Here is a 16,884-nt window from a genome sequence, read left to right as displayed (position 1 = left end):
AACATAAACTGTATCCACAGTTAGAAGCAGCAGTTTTCTGAATCACAGATCTTATCATCGTCATGAATTCGCCTCTTAAGTTAAAGCCCAAAGTGTCTCCTTTGTGAAATACGGCTTTGTGCAAAGACTCTCCAAAGGGAGGGCTCTGCCTGCTTCACCCCGGCAGGCAAAATGTCCTAGGGACAGCAGGGCTGGTATCCCTTTGTTTTTAAGAAGCAAGATTGGTTTAATTGTGAAGCATCAGTGTCATTACTCTGCCTCTTGCCTTTCAGAAAAGCCACAGCTGGATGAGATCACCTTGGAGAGAGTGCTGGAGGAGCTGGAGACGATGTGCTACGAGAACATGAACATTGCCATTGAGACAGAGGAGGGCCTGGGCATTGAGTACGACGAGGACGTGGTGTGCGACGTGTGCCGGTCCCCGGAGGGAGAGGATGGCAACGAGATGGTTTTCTGTGACAAGTGCAATGTCTGCGTGCACCAGGTGAACGACGTCTCATCGTGCGTGGGCCAACGCTTTCAGCCTGATGCGCGTATCTGGCCTTTGATTAGCTAGAACAAACACAGGCTTGACATTGAAAGTCTGAAATAGCAAAGCATGGTACTGGCTTGGGTAGCCTCTGCCATTCCTGCTGTGACCAGAGAGCTTCACCCCACTTCTGCACCTCAGATAAACTTTCTGGGGTCCCTTCTCTGAAAGGATTGTGCACGGGGCGGAATTCTTTGGTCCTTACTCGGGGTTAGGGTGTACAGCACTGCATCGGGGCAGTACAGAGCTGCAGGAGCCCAGAGTATACACCCAAGAGGCCTTGTGCCTTAATGGGAATGCAGAGCACAAAGCAACACAAAGGAGTGGGCACAGCCAGTATTGCTCACCTTATGCCAGTGGTTCTCAAGCAGGGGTACATGTACCCCTTGGAGTACACAGAGGTCTTTCAGGAGGATGTCAGCTCATCTAGATATTTGCCTAGTTTTACAACAGGCTACATAGAAATCACTAGTGAAGTCAGTGCAAACTAAAATTTCACGCAGACAGTGACTTGTTTATACTGCTCTATATACTATATTAGAGGGGGGCTGCGGGATGGGTTTAGGGAGGTTGCAAGTGCAGGGCTGGCATTAGGAGTGGCAGCCAGGGACCCCGTGGAGCTAAGATACAAGCTGAAGCCCAAGCCCCACTGCCCGGGGCTGAAATAGACTCCTGAAGTGGGTACAGTAGTCTGGAGAGACTGAGAACCACTGCCTTATGGAATGCAAACCAGGCTGCTATGGAAGGGGCAGATCATTGTGCATTCTCCTCCTCACCTCCCTGCCCATTTACGAGCGCTCTGGCACTCTCTCTGCTCTTCTCCACAGAGTAGGGAGGGAGCAGAGGGACTGTAGTTCTACCTACTCCTTACCTGGGACATGCATTAGGAGGAAAGGTTCCTTGCACTCACTGCCCCACACATTGCCTATGGGCCAAACAGCAGCTGGCTCTCAGCTTTGACTTAGTAAGTCTCCCTTGGAATCCTGCAGGGCTTTGTCTGAGTAAAGACGGCGGAAAACACGAGTAAAGATGTCATGGTTTGGTTGTGATGCAGCAAACCTCACAAGTGCATGGTACACAGTGCACATCCCTAGGTTCATAGTGGGACACGCTTTGCCTCATGACACCGTGCCTGGCACATCCAGAGACCAAAGGAGGGGTTCGTAGACTCTCTGCTCATCTAATATTTGTCTGTCTTCTTACCTTTCCCTGCCCTGTGTTTGTCTGTACCCACTGCTATTTATCATAGGCTGTGCCTTTCCCTAACTTTATTCTGCAGTCTCGTCTTCTTGTTTTGTCTGCTACCTCCTAATCTTTGCTATTTTTTTACCCCAACCTTTCCATTTAATGTGCCAGCTCTTTCTCTCTCCCCATTAAACTGCTCCCATGGGAGCTTTAATGACCATGAGTGCCCAGAATATAGATGTTGCTACCGAGGATCTCTTTTATGCATCACATGAGGTATGCTTATTGCAGAACTGGACAGAGCATTAGTCTGTGCATTGCAAGCAACCCCCCTGCATTGGCCAGAAGGAATGACCACTTGGTTTCTCCTCACATCTCTCTTCTAGGGCGCTGATCTTATAGCATTGCACTTTGTGTATAAGCAGCCACCCAGATTCAGTAACATTCTCTCACATGGCAGGGTTTATAGCCCAGCCTGTTGTTGGAATGCAGGATTGGATTGGATTGGATTGGATTTTTTATTTTTTTTGCCTGAATATTTGTTTTGTAGAATTGAGTGTTAACGCTCCAAGTACTTGCTGCAAGGAAGGAAGAAATATGATAGTATCTTGTGCACTCATTTGTATGTCTGTGTGCATGCCATTTTGTGCAGGAGGGTGTGTGTGTGAGTGAGTGTGTGTATGCTCACATGCTCTAGAGAAGCCAATTTTCCTATTAAAAAAAAAGCCAAATTGAGTAAAATTTTCAGAAGCATCTAAATGACTTAACAACCTAAGTCCCATTGAGTTTCTATGGAACTTAGGCTCTTAAATCACATTGGTGCTTTTGAAAATTTTACCCACTGTCACTTCAAGGGAAAGAAAATCACTTAGGTACACAAAGATCAGGTCAGCCATCAGATATAGATATTGATTAGCTGAGTTTGAGGCATCCGGTGTAAACAAAGGATACTTCTTTAGATTCGATTATATACAGTATTTGAAGGTGTCTTTCTTTAAATGGGTCTGGTGCTGAACTTTGCTGGCAGTATTTGTATCAGAGCTTCCGGGAAGTGGGGGAGCTTTCAAGATACTTGTTGTCGATGTAGGAGGATGTTTTGGATAGTTTTCATCAGTGAATCAGATTCTGCAGAATATCAAGATGATTCAGAATTTTCATTACAAACCTATGTGGAAAATCTAGGCATGGAGACAGCACACCGTTCCCGTGCAACACAGGCATGGAGACAGCACACCTTTCCCGTGCAACACAGGTATGGAGACAGCACACCTTCCCCATCCAACACAGGCGTGGAGGTAGCACGACTTCCCTGTGCAACACAGGCATGGAGACAGCACACCTTCCGTGTTTAACACAGGCAGGGAGACAGTGCACCTTCCCTGTATAACGCAGGTGTGGAGGCAGCACAACTTCCCTGTGCAACACAGGCGTGGAGGCTGTGCACCTTCCCCATATAACACAGGCGTGGAGGCAGCATATCTTCCCCATTTAACACAGGCATAGAGGCAGCGCGACTTCCCCATGCAACACAGGCCTTTCCATAGACTTCAGTGGCCTTTGAATCAGGTCTTACCTAATGCCCTGTCCCACGGCATCCCCCATCACACATTTCTAACCTCTATTTGAATTCTCACACAGTGCTAACGGGCCATGATTTCCCCACTCCCACAAGAGAACATGGTTACACCCCCCAGTAATGAAGGAGTTGTCATGTCGGGTAGGCTCTGTTTCCTCTGGAAAGAGCAGCATCTGGTTCCTGCTGCATGGCCCGTCACATCAGGCAGACAGGCTGAGCAGATAACCTGTCTCGCCCCTGTGTATCTTACCTACCCAGTGCTGATCCCGCCTGCAAAGTGGGTCGTCACCATTTTCTGTGCGCCATCAGATTTTATGAACCCTCTAAAAATGAGAGACAGAGACTTTGATAAGATGGGAAGATGGAATGAGCTGATCTTGGTCTGTGCACCTCAGAGCACTTTTGTACATTTCCCACTCATGCTGGTCTCAGGTGGAGATCTCGAAGAAGTGCTGATGTCCACTTTTCAAGGGAAATATATTTTCATTTGAAGATTTTGCAGTTAGCTCCTTTTCATACCTCCAACAAGAGCCAGTGTGCAGCTCATAAATGGCTATTCCATGTAAGAACACACTGTGCTGTGATGTTGCTTCTGTGCCATTTGCAGAAATGGCAATGTCAGGAGGATGAACATTAAAGGCAGTTGAGTGGGAATTCCTCTCTCTTTAAGAGTTTATTCTTCTAACTTTACCTCTGGCCAATGAAATCCATGCTCTTCAAACACTGTGCTTCCAGGATGAATGAGCATGGAAGTGAGAAAGAGGGTATTGGATTTTCTTAAAAGGCACTGAAGTAATTGGAATGATTGACATACTAACCTACAAGCCAACTACACCTCTCAACCCACCAGAAGGGAAAGCACAATATCCAGGACACCTTGTGAATTCTGATGCTGCTCGGATTAAAGCTTGGCTGTATCTTTCTGTTAAGTATATGCAACTCACTGAATGGCAGAGGTTCCAGCGGAGGACCCGCAAAAGCCATGTTCTAGCTTATCGGGGGAGGGGGTCAGGTTGTCTTAGCACAGCATCACCTACTGTCGTGTGGGAGATCAGTGAAGTGAATGCTGCCAGTCCTAGCATAGTTGGTTTTATATTACCTTTAAACTTTAAAATGTCTTATTCAGGGGACTGCTAATGAGATAGAGCACCTTCCACCTCTAGGTCACTGATCTGAATAGGACCCAGATTTGGAAGGACTGAAAGCTATTGCTATTCTGGTATGTGTTCGGTAGCCTGTGTGACATGAGCCTATGGTCTCAGTCTAGTGCCTGATGGACAGATGTCCACATTTCAGAGTCTGCTGTCTTCACTTGCCCCCTCCACTGATGATCTCAGCAGAGAAATCAAGGCCTGGGAGAGAACTAGTCTCTCAAGAACATATTAGCAGAGCAGCACTGTGAAGCCTACACTGCTGCTGCCTGGCATGATGCAAACATGCTTGGGTATTCAGGCCTTAAATTAAACTACATGGCATATTTCTAGGGGCAGAGCATCAATACAAATCCGATAGATAGATAGATAGATAGATAGATTGATTGATTGATTTAAACCAGTTGTCGCTGATTGATTCATGTCTGCTTTTAATTGTTATGACAATATCCAGATGCCATGACATTAAGCCACCATATAAAAATACGCAAGTAAATGAATAAATACATGAGTATATTGGTGGGGTGCCCTTCCAGAGGAGTGTGTGGTATAGCTAATGCAATGTTTCTTGTGTTTGTGTAGGCTTGCTATGGAATCCTAAAAGTTCCCATTGGGAACTGGCTTTGTCGAACCTGTGCCCTTGGAGTTCAGCCAAAGTGTCTACTTTGCCCGAAGAGAGGGGGAGCTTTGAAACCCACCCGGAGTGGGACAAAATGGGTCCACGTTAGCTGTGCCTTATGGATCCCAGAAGTAAGACTTTATTCAATGTATTCTCCAGATGTGGGTGGGATGTGGATTGTAGTTTGTCTTAGCATGCCCAGTACAGTCAACAACCCTATACTATAATCACTCGATTCAAGTGTTCAGTGGTAAGGGGCAGGTAACTTGGGCTGGCATTTTCAAAGGAGCCAGTAGAGTTAGACACCCAAATTCCTTTGAAACTACCTAAACCTCCTTATACATAAACCTTTGGAAATCAGAGCCCTGGTGATCTCCAGCACTGATCCCAGAACTTTCACTCATGTTCTGTGTAGCAGTTCCAAGCTGTGCTCGTGAAGTCTGGGCAATATAAGTGCAAGATGCCAAGGCATGGGAGTGAACCAACAGCTGGTACCTACCATCCTGCTGTCTGTACCTACCCTTTCTGCTCTGTATCCCCTGGGGAATGTCATTCTTGTTTATATCACAACTTCAGTGTTAATCTCTCCTCATTACTGAGCAATCCTTTACTAGGAGGACTATGTAGGGTTTTTTTATTACAGTGAACTGATAGATGACAGGTGCATGTACAATGCATGCATGCATGGCACTCTGCACTCTGACTGCATGCAGCACGTGTTCCTGCAAGGGAAGTGATTTGGAGGGTGTGTTTTCGAGCAATGGCTTAGTGGTATATCCTGGTCTGTCGGCATGGTGTGCCAATAGAACAGCATGGAGGCACACATGTACCAGCATCCGCATTTAGCAGAGAAATAAAGAGTAATGTGGAGTAAGAGTACAATGTAAGTGGATACATAAGGAACAATACGGCAATGGGTATGTGGAATTCTTTAAACAAGAGTTCAGGCTAAATCACTTTGGTCTCAAGTGTAAGCCCTGTTCCATGGCCATCCAGGGCACGAGGGTGCATAAAGAGCTCCCTTATTCATCTGCTTGGCTCACCCACATGTCAGAGTCTATGTGGGAAGAGGAGCAGCCACTGCCCAGCTGCCATGCCACCTACTGCACAGGTGTGTGGGGAGTGGGTGGTCAGGGGCGGGGAATAGATGGCACTTCAGATCCACATGCCCCTAGCACACCAGCTGAGGCCCAGGAGCCAGTGCAGGGGGAAGTTAGCTGCCCCAGCACAAAGGCTGCCTCAGTTACTTCCCCCCTGGAGAAAGGGAGCAGCAACAGATTGTGACCCTCCTGTGGCAGCTCAGGTACATACTGCCCTTCGCGCAGGCTGGATTGTTAGGGGACAGTTCAGCCCTGTTGCGCTCTTCCAGGGAGAGCAGACATGCACAGCCTCTAGCTGGGTTCGATCACACCAGTTCACCATCGATAACGACACACCAGAGAGGAGTCGGCTCAGAGGTGGTATTTGGCCTTACCCTCCGTGTTCCTGCCATTTCATTCATCTTCATAGCTGAGTTTTTTCACATGATGGGTGATGGTAGAGACGGCTTTTAGAAAATCCTCCCATTCTAGCCACCTCAGGGAATCAAGCTCTGCATTATCCCAGGGAAGATCCATGATGGTAACTGGTACAAACACATGTACTCTGTGTCATGGCTAGGTTAGCATCGGATGCCCGGAAAAAATGGAACCCATTACAAAGATCTCGCATATCCCAGCAAGCAGATGGGCTTTGTCCTGCAGTCTCTGCAAGGAGTGCACTGGAACATGTATTCAGGTACGTAACGCTGCTTAATGAAGCCCAGGGCCAGGTTTTGCTCTTGAGAGCCCTTAGAGCCTTGTGCATGCACTGGAGGGCTGGATTTGTCTGTTAGTTTGAGAACAAGTTTTCCTAGTCACTGACGGGTAAGTAACAGCTGGGAGCACAAGAGCCAATCAGTTGCCATCAGTTATTGTTGTTTGTAATGTTTTAGTACGTGAAATGCTGCAAATCTAAATAAACCTTGTTCGTTCACCATGATGCCGATGCTATAGTGACTCTGTAGTTACAAGGACTGACAATGACATTGCTCTAAAGTCAGAAGCCAGTTGTATTAATATTTCACATGCCAGTGGGGCTAGGAATGAAACATTTCTACCTTTGGAAAGCCAGAAAGCTTAGCTTTCCAGTGCACTTGATTTGAGCCCTACCAACTCACGAAATAGAATACTTAGAATTTATACACCCGTTTGTACCTATTCTATAACACAGTGGATCACAACAAATATCCTATTCCCTACCCTTCCCACAACAGTGCTATATGGAAGGACTATATGCTTTCATTTTGTCCTGTGGAAAAACACCGCTGTTACAGCAAGTTCTGCTAGGTCAGGCACTGACCCCAGGAGATCCTGCTCTGACTGTCGTGGTGAATCCTTTGTCAGCAGGCGCAGAGGGCTGTGACTGCAGCAGAACAGATGTGGTTCTTCTGTGCATGGTGGGGGACCAGGGTTTGTGGAACCTTGCCAAGGGGACGGCACCACTGCAGTCCTCAGAGCCCAGTCCCACATGGCTCCCTCCGCTTCCCCTTGGTTTGGTGGGGGGAGGGGAATCCAGGGAAAGAGCAGGAGGGCTGGTGGATTTGCTGCTGCACAGCATCATTAGCTATTGCTTCCTCCAGTGCTGAGGTGGGATTTGGACCTTAAACATCAGACATAGCAACGATATATAAGTGACAGAGTAACTAGCCGGCTGAGGAACAATGATATGTCTTATGAACAGAAAGAGCTGCAAGCCTCCGTGGTGTTTATGCAACTGCAATGGTTTTAATACTTTAAAGGGAGCTATTTAAAAGCAATCCTTTTAGCTTGAAATGAGATCTCACCATATTTCTTTAAATCTCCAGCATTGACTCACTTCTTTTGTGATGGCTCTGGGTGGATCTGCTTATTCACCCTGCCAGATGGAGATATTGTGTCATAATGGCAACTGCTTTCAAAGAACGGAAGGGCAGCGAAAGGAGTCAAATAGACTTGGCAGCATCAAAAAGAATTCAGATTCTCTGAGACTTCATCCTCTTAGCACAGGCATCACACGTTAGCTGTGAGAACCTTTGGATTGAACGGATTTGAATTAAAGGTCACCTGAAATGGAACACAGAGTTTTATTGTGTCGTGTGCTGACAACTCACAGTTTCTAAGTCTCCATAAGATTTCCACTGGAGTGTTTGTCAGTGCCACCATAGCTCTTGCAGAACAGCTCTGCTGAAAGGAAAAGAAATGTGCAGACGGTGCCTTTACTGAAGGGTTTAAGGGATGAATAAGCAGCAGATTCACACATAGAGGTAAATAAGCGTTGTATCCTCTGCTCTCATCAGAGGAACAAAGACCTGTGTTTGCAAAGCCCTTATGTTTATGTAACGTATTTTTGATCAGTGCCTGTTTATACAGGTGAAATCTAACCATCTTTGTCACCACTATTATTTTGTGACAGCTTTAAAGAGAGAAAATCTTTTTGTTAGAGTACTTAGGCCCAGGTCTTCTAAGGTGCCTAGCTCCCATTGATTGAAATGAAGATCTGGATCGTAGCACTAGCTCCTGAGGATGGGAATGAGATAGTTACGGTGTGCGCAAGTCAGTTACAGCTGCAGCATTAGAAGAAGCTCATTTCAGAGGCTTCCGGAGTTAGCTTTTCTTAGTGGCCAGTTTGACTGGGTTTCACTGACCTGGCAGAGTAAGACACTGGAAGATGAACTGTGCCTGGAGAACAACTCCTTCATCTCGAACAAGCCGAGGCGGGGGAGGCCTTCTCAGTTTCATTGCTCTTCTCTCCTGAAGTGTGGAAACAGGATCCCATTTTAATAAATGGAGACTTCTTGTCCACAGATGTGTACATAGTTACTGCTGTTGCATGTGTAAATGGAGCAAACGTTCATGCAGATTGTAAGCTAATCACCTAACTAGCCACGTGCACCCCTGTCTGTGGAATTTGCATGTGCCACCAGGCTCCATACTTCTAGAGAATTTGCCCCAACAAGCTGGCAGTTGAATCCTCAGTCTAATATTGGCTAACAAAGGGAATGGTTTGGGAGGAACTGATATTGCTTCATGCACATCACTATCTTCTCCTTGTTTTTACTTTTAAAAAATTGTGGGCCAAATCAAATCAACATAGCTCCATAAAGCCAGTGCCAGTTCACACTAGCTGAGGATACAGTCCTGTCTGAGCAGTTTTCCAACTTTCTGGTCAGGGGAAATCATGACTTCATAGTGGTTCTTGTGGCTAGACATGAGAATGTGCCAAAAGAGTGCTGTATCCTCTTGGCATTTTCTTGTTTATGTTGCTGAACCAAAGAACAAAGTATAAGGAAACATACTGATTACATATCCCGAAGGTACTGCAGTTCCTGAGAACGCTGTGCACTCCAACTTGCAAGACGGACTCAAGCCCCCACGGCAGGTCAAAACGGACTGGTGAAGCATTGGCAGGGATTGTCAGTGCTCCTCTGTGAGAGGGCCTGTTGCCAGTTCTCCATAGATTGGCAGCAGTTCAGCCTTCTGAGACATCATCTCTTGATACTACTGTCCTTTAACCTTCCTTCTTTGGGAAAGTGATTTTGAAGGTTACAGGAAAGCGGCTGTGGTGTCATCTGCCATTTAGATAGTTCCTTAACTCTTTTCGGTTTGGTTTTGGTTTGGTATAGAATAAAAACCTCACTGATTTCATTAGTAAGTGGTAGTTGCTGGCCGTGGACAAAGATCAGGTTCCAAGAGACAGACCTGCTGCATGGATAAGAGGCCAGTGTCTTTGCAGATTTTGCACCAAGCCAAACCCAGAATGCTAGGGAGAAATAAAGACCATTTGATCACTAAAGATTAACATCCATTTACTGAAGAACCACAGCTATTTGTGGAAATGTATTTCCCAAAGTCTGCAGTAGATACATCAGTTAGTCCTGTTCTGGTCAAACAGGGAACCATTCAGTGCCGAAAACTTAAAAAACATTTTTTGGGGGAAATGGAAATGAGTCCGATGTGTACTGTCCAAGATCCTAGCTGTGATGTTCTTCCCTCTGCTTCAGTACTGAACCAGTGCCCCAGCATTGTGCTAGGGCAGTTGTGATGCTGGAGAAGCCCTCTTCCAGATGAGACCTAAAGCTGAGGTCCAGACCACTTGTGGTCACTGAAGATCCCGTGGAGTGTTTTGTAAGAACACAGCCATGTCAAAACTGTTGCCCTGACCGTATTTCAACTTTGGTAATTACATTCTCTCTCCCTAAATGCCCCCCTCAAGTTCTGCTGGATACTACATATTCATCACCTTCTGCCCTAACTCTGTTGTGTAGCATTGCTGTGAGCTGTTAAACATCTGTAGCATTCCACGGCTAGAGGTGGCTGGAGTTCATTGGGAAATGAAATATTTCCTATCTCTCTATTCCACAAGAGTTGTCTGAAGACATATTAATAGGTCAAAATCATCTCTGGTGCAACTCCATTGGCTTCTCTGGACTTACATCTAGGGATGGACTTGGCCCATTGCCTCCAAAGTGCTTGGAGATACTTGGATGAAAGGTACTATACCAGGGGTGGCCAAACTTACTGACCCTCTGAGCCGCGTATGATAATCTTCAGAGGCTCGAGAGCCAGGGCACTTGCCAGGACTTGGGGCTTCTGCCCTGTGGCAGGGTGGTGCAGCTAGAGTCTTCAGACTTGTGGGAAGCACCGGCCTGGGCTTGGCCTTCAGCAAGAGTGGGGCTGAAGCCCCTAGAGCCCCCTCCCTGCTGGGCAGAATTCCCCAGCCTCGCCATCCCGCTGCAGGGCAGAAACCCCGAGTCCCCTGTCCTTCCAGTCTGATAGGTGGAGAGTGGCGGGGGGCGCTCCATGAGCCGCACTCTAACTGCAGTTTGGTCACCCCTGTGCTATACAGTAACATTATTTTCACTATGTTCTGTTACTGTCATAAGTATTGTGAGATCCAGTGTGCTACCCTAGCCTCCAGTGCCTGAGTTCATTCAGCTTGTCAGACTGCTGCCTCATTCCACTGGCATTCTGTGCTTGTGAATGATTTGATGGATCAATATGGTTTTTTATTGTCAGTTTATGCAAGGTCCTTTGGTAGCTGCTGTGGAACAGGTACCTTTCATTGTTGCCCTGTCAGCCGAGCTTGCTAATTATTTTCTGTTTGCATTTGGGGCACAGTCTCTGACAAATGCTGCTTGCCATCTGTCAAAGGAGAAATCCAGGACGAGTGTCATTCAATTTGTTTTATTTCTAAGGTAGTGCAGATAATCTTTCCCGTGTAAAGGGCGCTCTGTAGGCTGTTGTTTTGGCAAAAGCCACAGACACTTGAGTAATGATATTAATACTGTTTGTGATGTAAACAGTCAGGGAGGAAGGCAACGCTGATGCATCCATTTTTTTTTTAGTTTGAATGGTTCGCTAGAGCCAGTTCTGGGTGGCCCACTTTTGTTACGGTGCTGTAGCCGTTGATGCACATAACAGCACAAAGGATCTTCCCAATGATTTGGTTTAAAGTGCCCCCAGATGTTGCTCCAATATAGATACAATTGACTACATTAGTGGCTAGATAGCTCAATGTCATAAAATAACTATTCTGGCAAACAGACAAGAAAACTCAATCAAGGTAACTTACAGCTGGCAAAGGTGTCCAACCTTAAAGTTACATTAGAGTCAGGAAGGTGCCTCCATCGAATGACATTGTATCACTTTGCTGAATATATTCCGTCCTAGGGACTTTCACAGCAAGTGTACGCAGTGTAAGAACCGAAGGAAGATATGCTGGCTCTACTAAAAAAATCTGGGGTCTGGTGATCAAGCTGGTATCTCTGCCCCTCATAGCATTGGCAGAAATAAAGATTCTCTATCCAGAACTTTGCTGGCACTTCTGTCAGTGTATTAGGCAAAAAGACTCCCACTCGCTCTGCAGTAGCAACAGTGGTAGCCCATCAAAACATTACCATTTACCAATGGCAACCACACAGTGTTATCTGGTGTAATGGTGTTGTTTCTCAGTGTAGGTATAGGGAAATACCCTGGTGTCTTAGTTAGCAGTGCTGTGTGGTAACTGTGGGTAAATACTCACTTTTTAGTGGAATTTGCTTATTTTGAAACACATTAACACAATTAGAAATCAGGTATCCACATATTTAAATCTGTTAAGAGGGGGAGACATAGATTCAAACATGGTTTGGATTGTGGTTCAAATGGGCCCAGTAATCTCAATCTAATCCCTAGTGGGCATTTGTCCATATCCCATGATGTCCAAACTCAGAGCTAGATAAGTTCCGTGGTCTCTTTCCACCCTGAATGTGACCACAGGTACTGTGGCACAACTGGCAGCCCCTCTTCATCAGAGATGTCTGCATAGGATTAATAGCAGACGTGCAGAAGGTCAGGATGGAGGTGATCCAAAGCTGACTGAAGTCACTGCAAATCTTCCATTGATTTTAATGGGCTTTGGGAGAGCTGTGTGAGAGGTTAACTTGGACACCACTTGCCTGCTCTATGCCTGGGTCTAGTTAGTCTCTTGCTTTCATAAGCACCAGCAAATTTATAAACAAAGTCAAGGGGAAATATCTAAAAACAGCAATGTTGAAAGCTCCTGTGCTCTGTAACTTAATAACAGGGCAGGAAGCCAAGACCGATGGGACAAAGAGAAAATACAGTACCGTTTTTGCAGTTTAAATGCAACTGGAATTTGTATTTTTGAAAATTAAAACTTACCCAAAACCTCACCAAAAATGTGCAACATCCTGTATTTCTGTCATCAGCCTTCAGGAAATATCAGACATTTTAATGTGGTCATTCGTGCTGGAACTGCTCACTCCGCCCCCGCCCCCCAAATAATGTTATATAAACTGCTAAATGTGGTGTCTACAGTAATAAGCCCCTCAGAATGGCTCGTTATTGCCGTTTAACTGTTCATTAGCAGCTGAAATAGACTGATTTCTTATGGATTATGGTTTGAATAATTACCTGACACTCTGAGCCATTAAAAATAGTTAATGACTAGAGGAGGGCTGGGGAGGAGAATGTGCTGAAATGTGTACAGCCCACATGTTAGCTGGGAAATGGGTTGGCTTCAATGGAAACTCATAATTTAGGTTTTGCTGCCTGTAGAATCCAGACAGAATAATTTAACTATGAGGGAATTTAGCAAAATTGTTTAAAATTTATTTATTTAATTTAAAATAACTTTGGACAGCAAGTTAATCCCTGTATCGATTTTTTTAATGTTCATTTTCACATTAACTGTTCTGAATAAGCTCGGGTTCCGTTTTCTTTTCTTCTTTTTTTCCTCTTCTTTTTTTCTAAAGCTAACTAGAGGGAGTGGAATTTCAATAGGAGCTGCTTACTTATTAATGAAGGCACTGTGCTCCAGGAGTGTTAGAAGCTCCCTAGATTCCTGTTTTACTCATGGACTGACTCCCCTCTCTAGACTTCAGATAAAATTAGCAAGACCATTTTTAGAGTTAAAGAAAAAGAAACTAAGGTAATTTAGAGAGAGAAATTACAATAAGAAATAAATTAATTCTCTGTCGGGAGAGGCTCATTTACCCAGCTACAGTCATTTGTCTATAGTATTGGACCATAGTGTTGACAAGAACAGTATTGCCTATTTTATTGGATGAACAATCAGAAGCTTATTTTTATAATAACGAACAGAGAGACCTGGTTTATGTGGGGGGCATCAGAAGGGTCGTAGGGATGAGACTGAAAGGAACCAAGTAGAGGTAGCAGTTTAATGTAGATTCTTGTGCTTGAAATTATGGCGACCAGCCGTACACACATGAGATTTGGGAAATATACTCATTTCTCAGTATGGGTGTCTGCTCTTTGTACAGTGTCAAGTTCTTATTGCTTTTCTCTGTCAAGCAGCTGGGTGCCCTGGAGTAATGTGCAGAGTCACTTATTGCATTACATACAGTAGGATGATCCCTTTTATAGTCGGGCCAGGCTCACACATCTCGTCGTCCTGTTGTAATGACCAAGTGCCGCTGTAGTCTTGTGTACAGTGATTTAACAGGGGTAAGCACGTTTCCTCAGTGTGCCATGATGGGCGGTGAGTGAAATAACCTGGGTTCTCTGCTTTGTCTTTCCTCCAGTGTTCCATGCCCGCCTGTATCACTGCATTCCACGTCACTTGCGCTTTTGACCACAATCTGGACATGCGGACTATTTTAGCGGAGAACGATGAAGTGAAATTCAAATCCTTCTGCCTTGAGCACAGCAGTGGGGCCACCAAACCTCCGGACGAGGCACGAGCAGAGGCAGACCAAGCCCAGCTGGACTTGGAAAAGGTCACGCTGCGAAAACAGAAGCTCCAGCAGTTGGAAGAGGACTTTTATGAACTTGTAAAGCCCTCCGAGGTAGCCGAGAACCTGGACCTAACTGAGTCACTGGTGGATTTTGTTTATCAGTACTGGAAGCTGAAGAGGAAAGCGAATTGCAACAAGCCACTGCTGACACCAAAAACAGATGAAGTGGACAACTTGGCTCAGCAAGAGCAGGATGTGTTGTACCGACGCTTAAAGCTCTTCACACATCTCAGGCAAGACTTAGAGAGGGTAAGTACAACTTCTGGTTTAAGGACCTTTCTGTTGTTCTACCAGGGCTTCTTTAATATGGGCCAATGTCTGCTGGAAGAAGCTGTCTTCATGTCTGTTGACCTTGTTAGACCTCACTTACACTTCTGCTCTGATCTGCCTGGTTGTTATCAGTGACTCGAATTCTGCATAATGCAGCTTATTAGCAACGCTCCAGTCATCCCACTTCTTATGTTCCCTATGTTTAAGTTTAGGTGTTCCTTTTAAAATATGAACAGAAGTTGTATAGGCTTCTCGGTCCAGTCCATTTCCTAGTGGACATGTGCATTCATCACAAAACCACCTGCGCAATTGAGACAGTTCTTGGCAGTCTCAGCAGAGAGGTCAAAGACTGTCTGTGCCTGGAGTCCCGACTCTCCTCGCTCCTCCAGATGAGGTCCCCCCAGAACAGAGGAGAGGCATGCTGGCCGTGCCGTGCAGCCGAAAACCAACACTGCAGCTACCTGTTTTAGAGATGAAAGTCCCAATCCTGCTCTTTGGTCTCCAAGGGCGCAGGATTGGACCCAAAATAGAGGTTGTCCAGGGTTGGCAATTCGGCACCTTTCACCAGCATGACATTCACATTAAAAACAGAAATGGAATTTATGTATTGTCTAAAAACAAAACAATATGAACAGATAAAATGGTAGAAGTAAACTGCAGGGCTGGTGGGACTGAGTGTTTCATGGCTTGGTCCAGCATTCTCCATAGGGGGAAATGGGCCACCTCCTCTGGGAGATCTCTGAATGGACAGAGCCTTATGACACATGCCACCTGGAGTGTATCACACTAAACTCCGCTGAGGCAGGTCCACTGCATGTCAGACCATTCCAGCTCCCCTTCACAGGCTGGTGGGCCCATTGTTTGACCTGTGTGTTCTGTATCTGACATGAGTTTGTGGAGGGGAAGGAAAACCCTGAGGACTTCTGCCTGTTGGCTTTTTAAGTAAGAGTCAATGTCAGCTAAGTTATAATAACAAACGTTTGTGACTGGTCTCTCGCACTTAACGCTGCCTGCTCTCCCCTGGTGCGTCTGCTGCTGGCTTGGCTTGTGCATGCAGGCAGCTAAGGGAAATTTATAAGAGACCTGCTTTCTGAAGCACCAGGCTGTTAGCACTCTTACATTCTTGTAAATTTTATTTTAATGACTGCATACAGGCACGGAGCTGACAGAAGTAGTAGGGTCATCAGAGACAGTATGAGCAAGGGGGCAAGGTGCCGGGAAGAAGCAGTACAAAATGTGTAGTGAAATGTCACAAAATTGGCAGTGGGGAGAGAGAGGAATGCCAAAGCACTGAATGGCTATTGAAAACCACTGTAGCAGGAAGGAATAGTGCACAGGAAATAGAGTCATAGATTTATGGGAAAGGCCTATTAGAGCATGAGGTCCGTGCCCTGAAAATACAGAATATAGGCCTTCATGGAGGACATCTTAGATGCAATGCAGCTTACACAGCTGTGCCAAATTTAAGGCATGGGTTATGGGAGGCTTATATGGTACTGAAGGGAAGCTGGACAGAGCTAGAGGGAAACTAGGACTTTGTTTCTTTTGCTACGTACTTTCCCTCCTTTCCATATTCCACACTTCTCCTTGCTGGTGTGTAGAAGGACTGCCCACCTACAAAGTGCTACCCCCTGTTCTCCTTCAGTCAGTGCTATCCACTCCGCCTGAATCACTCAGCAGAGGAAACAGCTGATTTCAGCTGCGGATTAAACAGAGAGCACAGAACACTTGCGGGCCAGCCCTTGGCTGAAGTTTGGCCTGGTCTTTCAGGAGTGAGAGAGAGAAAGGAGCAGGTTGGCAGAGTGGCACAGTATGTCCTGAGCACTTAAGGGGAGCAGGTGGGATAGGAGGGAAGCAGGAAAAAGCATATTTTAGCTTGTGCTTTGATATTGCCATCTCTCTCAAGCTAAATAGGGATGGAGCTGGTCAGTCCTTGGATGGAAGACCTCCAAGGAAATTCCAGTGTGCAGCAGAAGGTGGTGGTGCTTATTTGGTAGGTGATGCTTCTCGGAGTGGGGCATGGTTGGGAGTGATGTCTTCCTTGTACATCCCTTTATCTACCTCACAAAACTGTTGTGAGACTTAGTTAGTGTTTGTTTAGTACTTTGAGCTCCTCAGAAGGAAGGCTCAATAGAAGAGAAGATGATTATTTATTATTATTTTTAGGACAGGGAATGTGTTAGCCTTGAGCTAACCCCGCTCCCATCACGTCCATTCTGGCTTGGTGCATCAGGTGTA

General features: G+C 45.8%; 1 protein-coding gene across 10 annotated transcripts in view; it reads left to right on the top strand.

The window, feature by feature from the left end:
- Positions 1 to 16,884, top strand: part of JADE2 (jade family PHD finger 2) — a 138,271-nt gene that overhangs the window by 96,799 nt on the left and 24,588 nt on the right. For 8 of the 10 annotated variants that reach the window (XM_050962593.1, XM_050962596.1, XM_050962591.1 and 5 more), the window contains 5 exons: positions 273 to 484; positions 5,024 to 5,191; positions 6,720 to 6,836; positions 14,164 to 14,625; positions 16,553 to 16,639. In XM_050962593.1, the coding sequence (XP_050818550.1) occupies positions 273 to 484; positions 5,024 to 5,191; positions 6,720 to 6,836; positions 14,164 to 14,625; positions 16,553 to 16,639 (1,046 nt within the window). The remainder of the gene's footprint in view (positions 1 to 272; positions 485 to 5,023; positions 5,192 to 6,719; positions 6,837 to 14,163; positions 14,626 to 16,552; positions 16,640 to 16,884) is intronic. The other 2 variants (XM_050962600.1, XM_050962595.1) reach the window with 1 other exon arrangement.

The sequence above is a fragment of the Gopherus flavomarginatus genome, chromosome 7 (assembly GCF_025201925.1).
Source record: "Gopherus flavomarginatus isolate rGopFla2 chromosome 7, rGopFla2.mat.asm, whole genome shotgun sequence".
Taxonomy (NCBI): Eukaryota; Metazoa; Chordata; order Testudines; family Testudinidae; genus Gopherus; species Gopherus flavomarginatus.
This window is presented reverse-complemented; position numbering and strand designations above follow the sequence as displayed.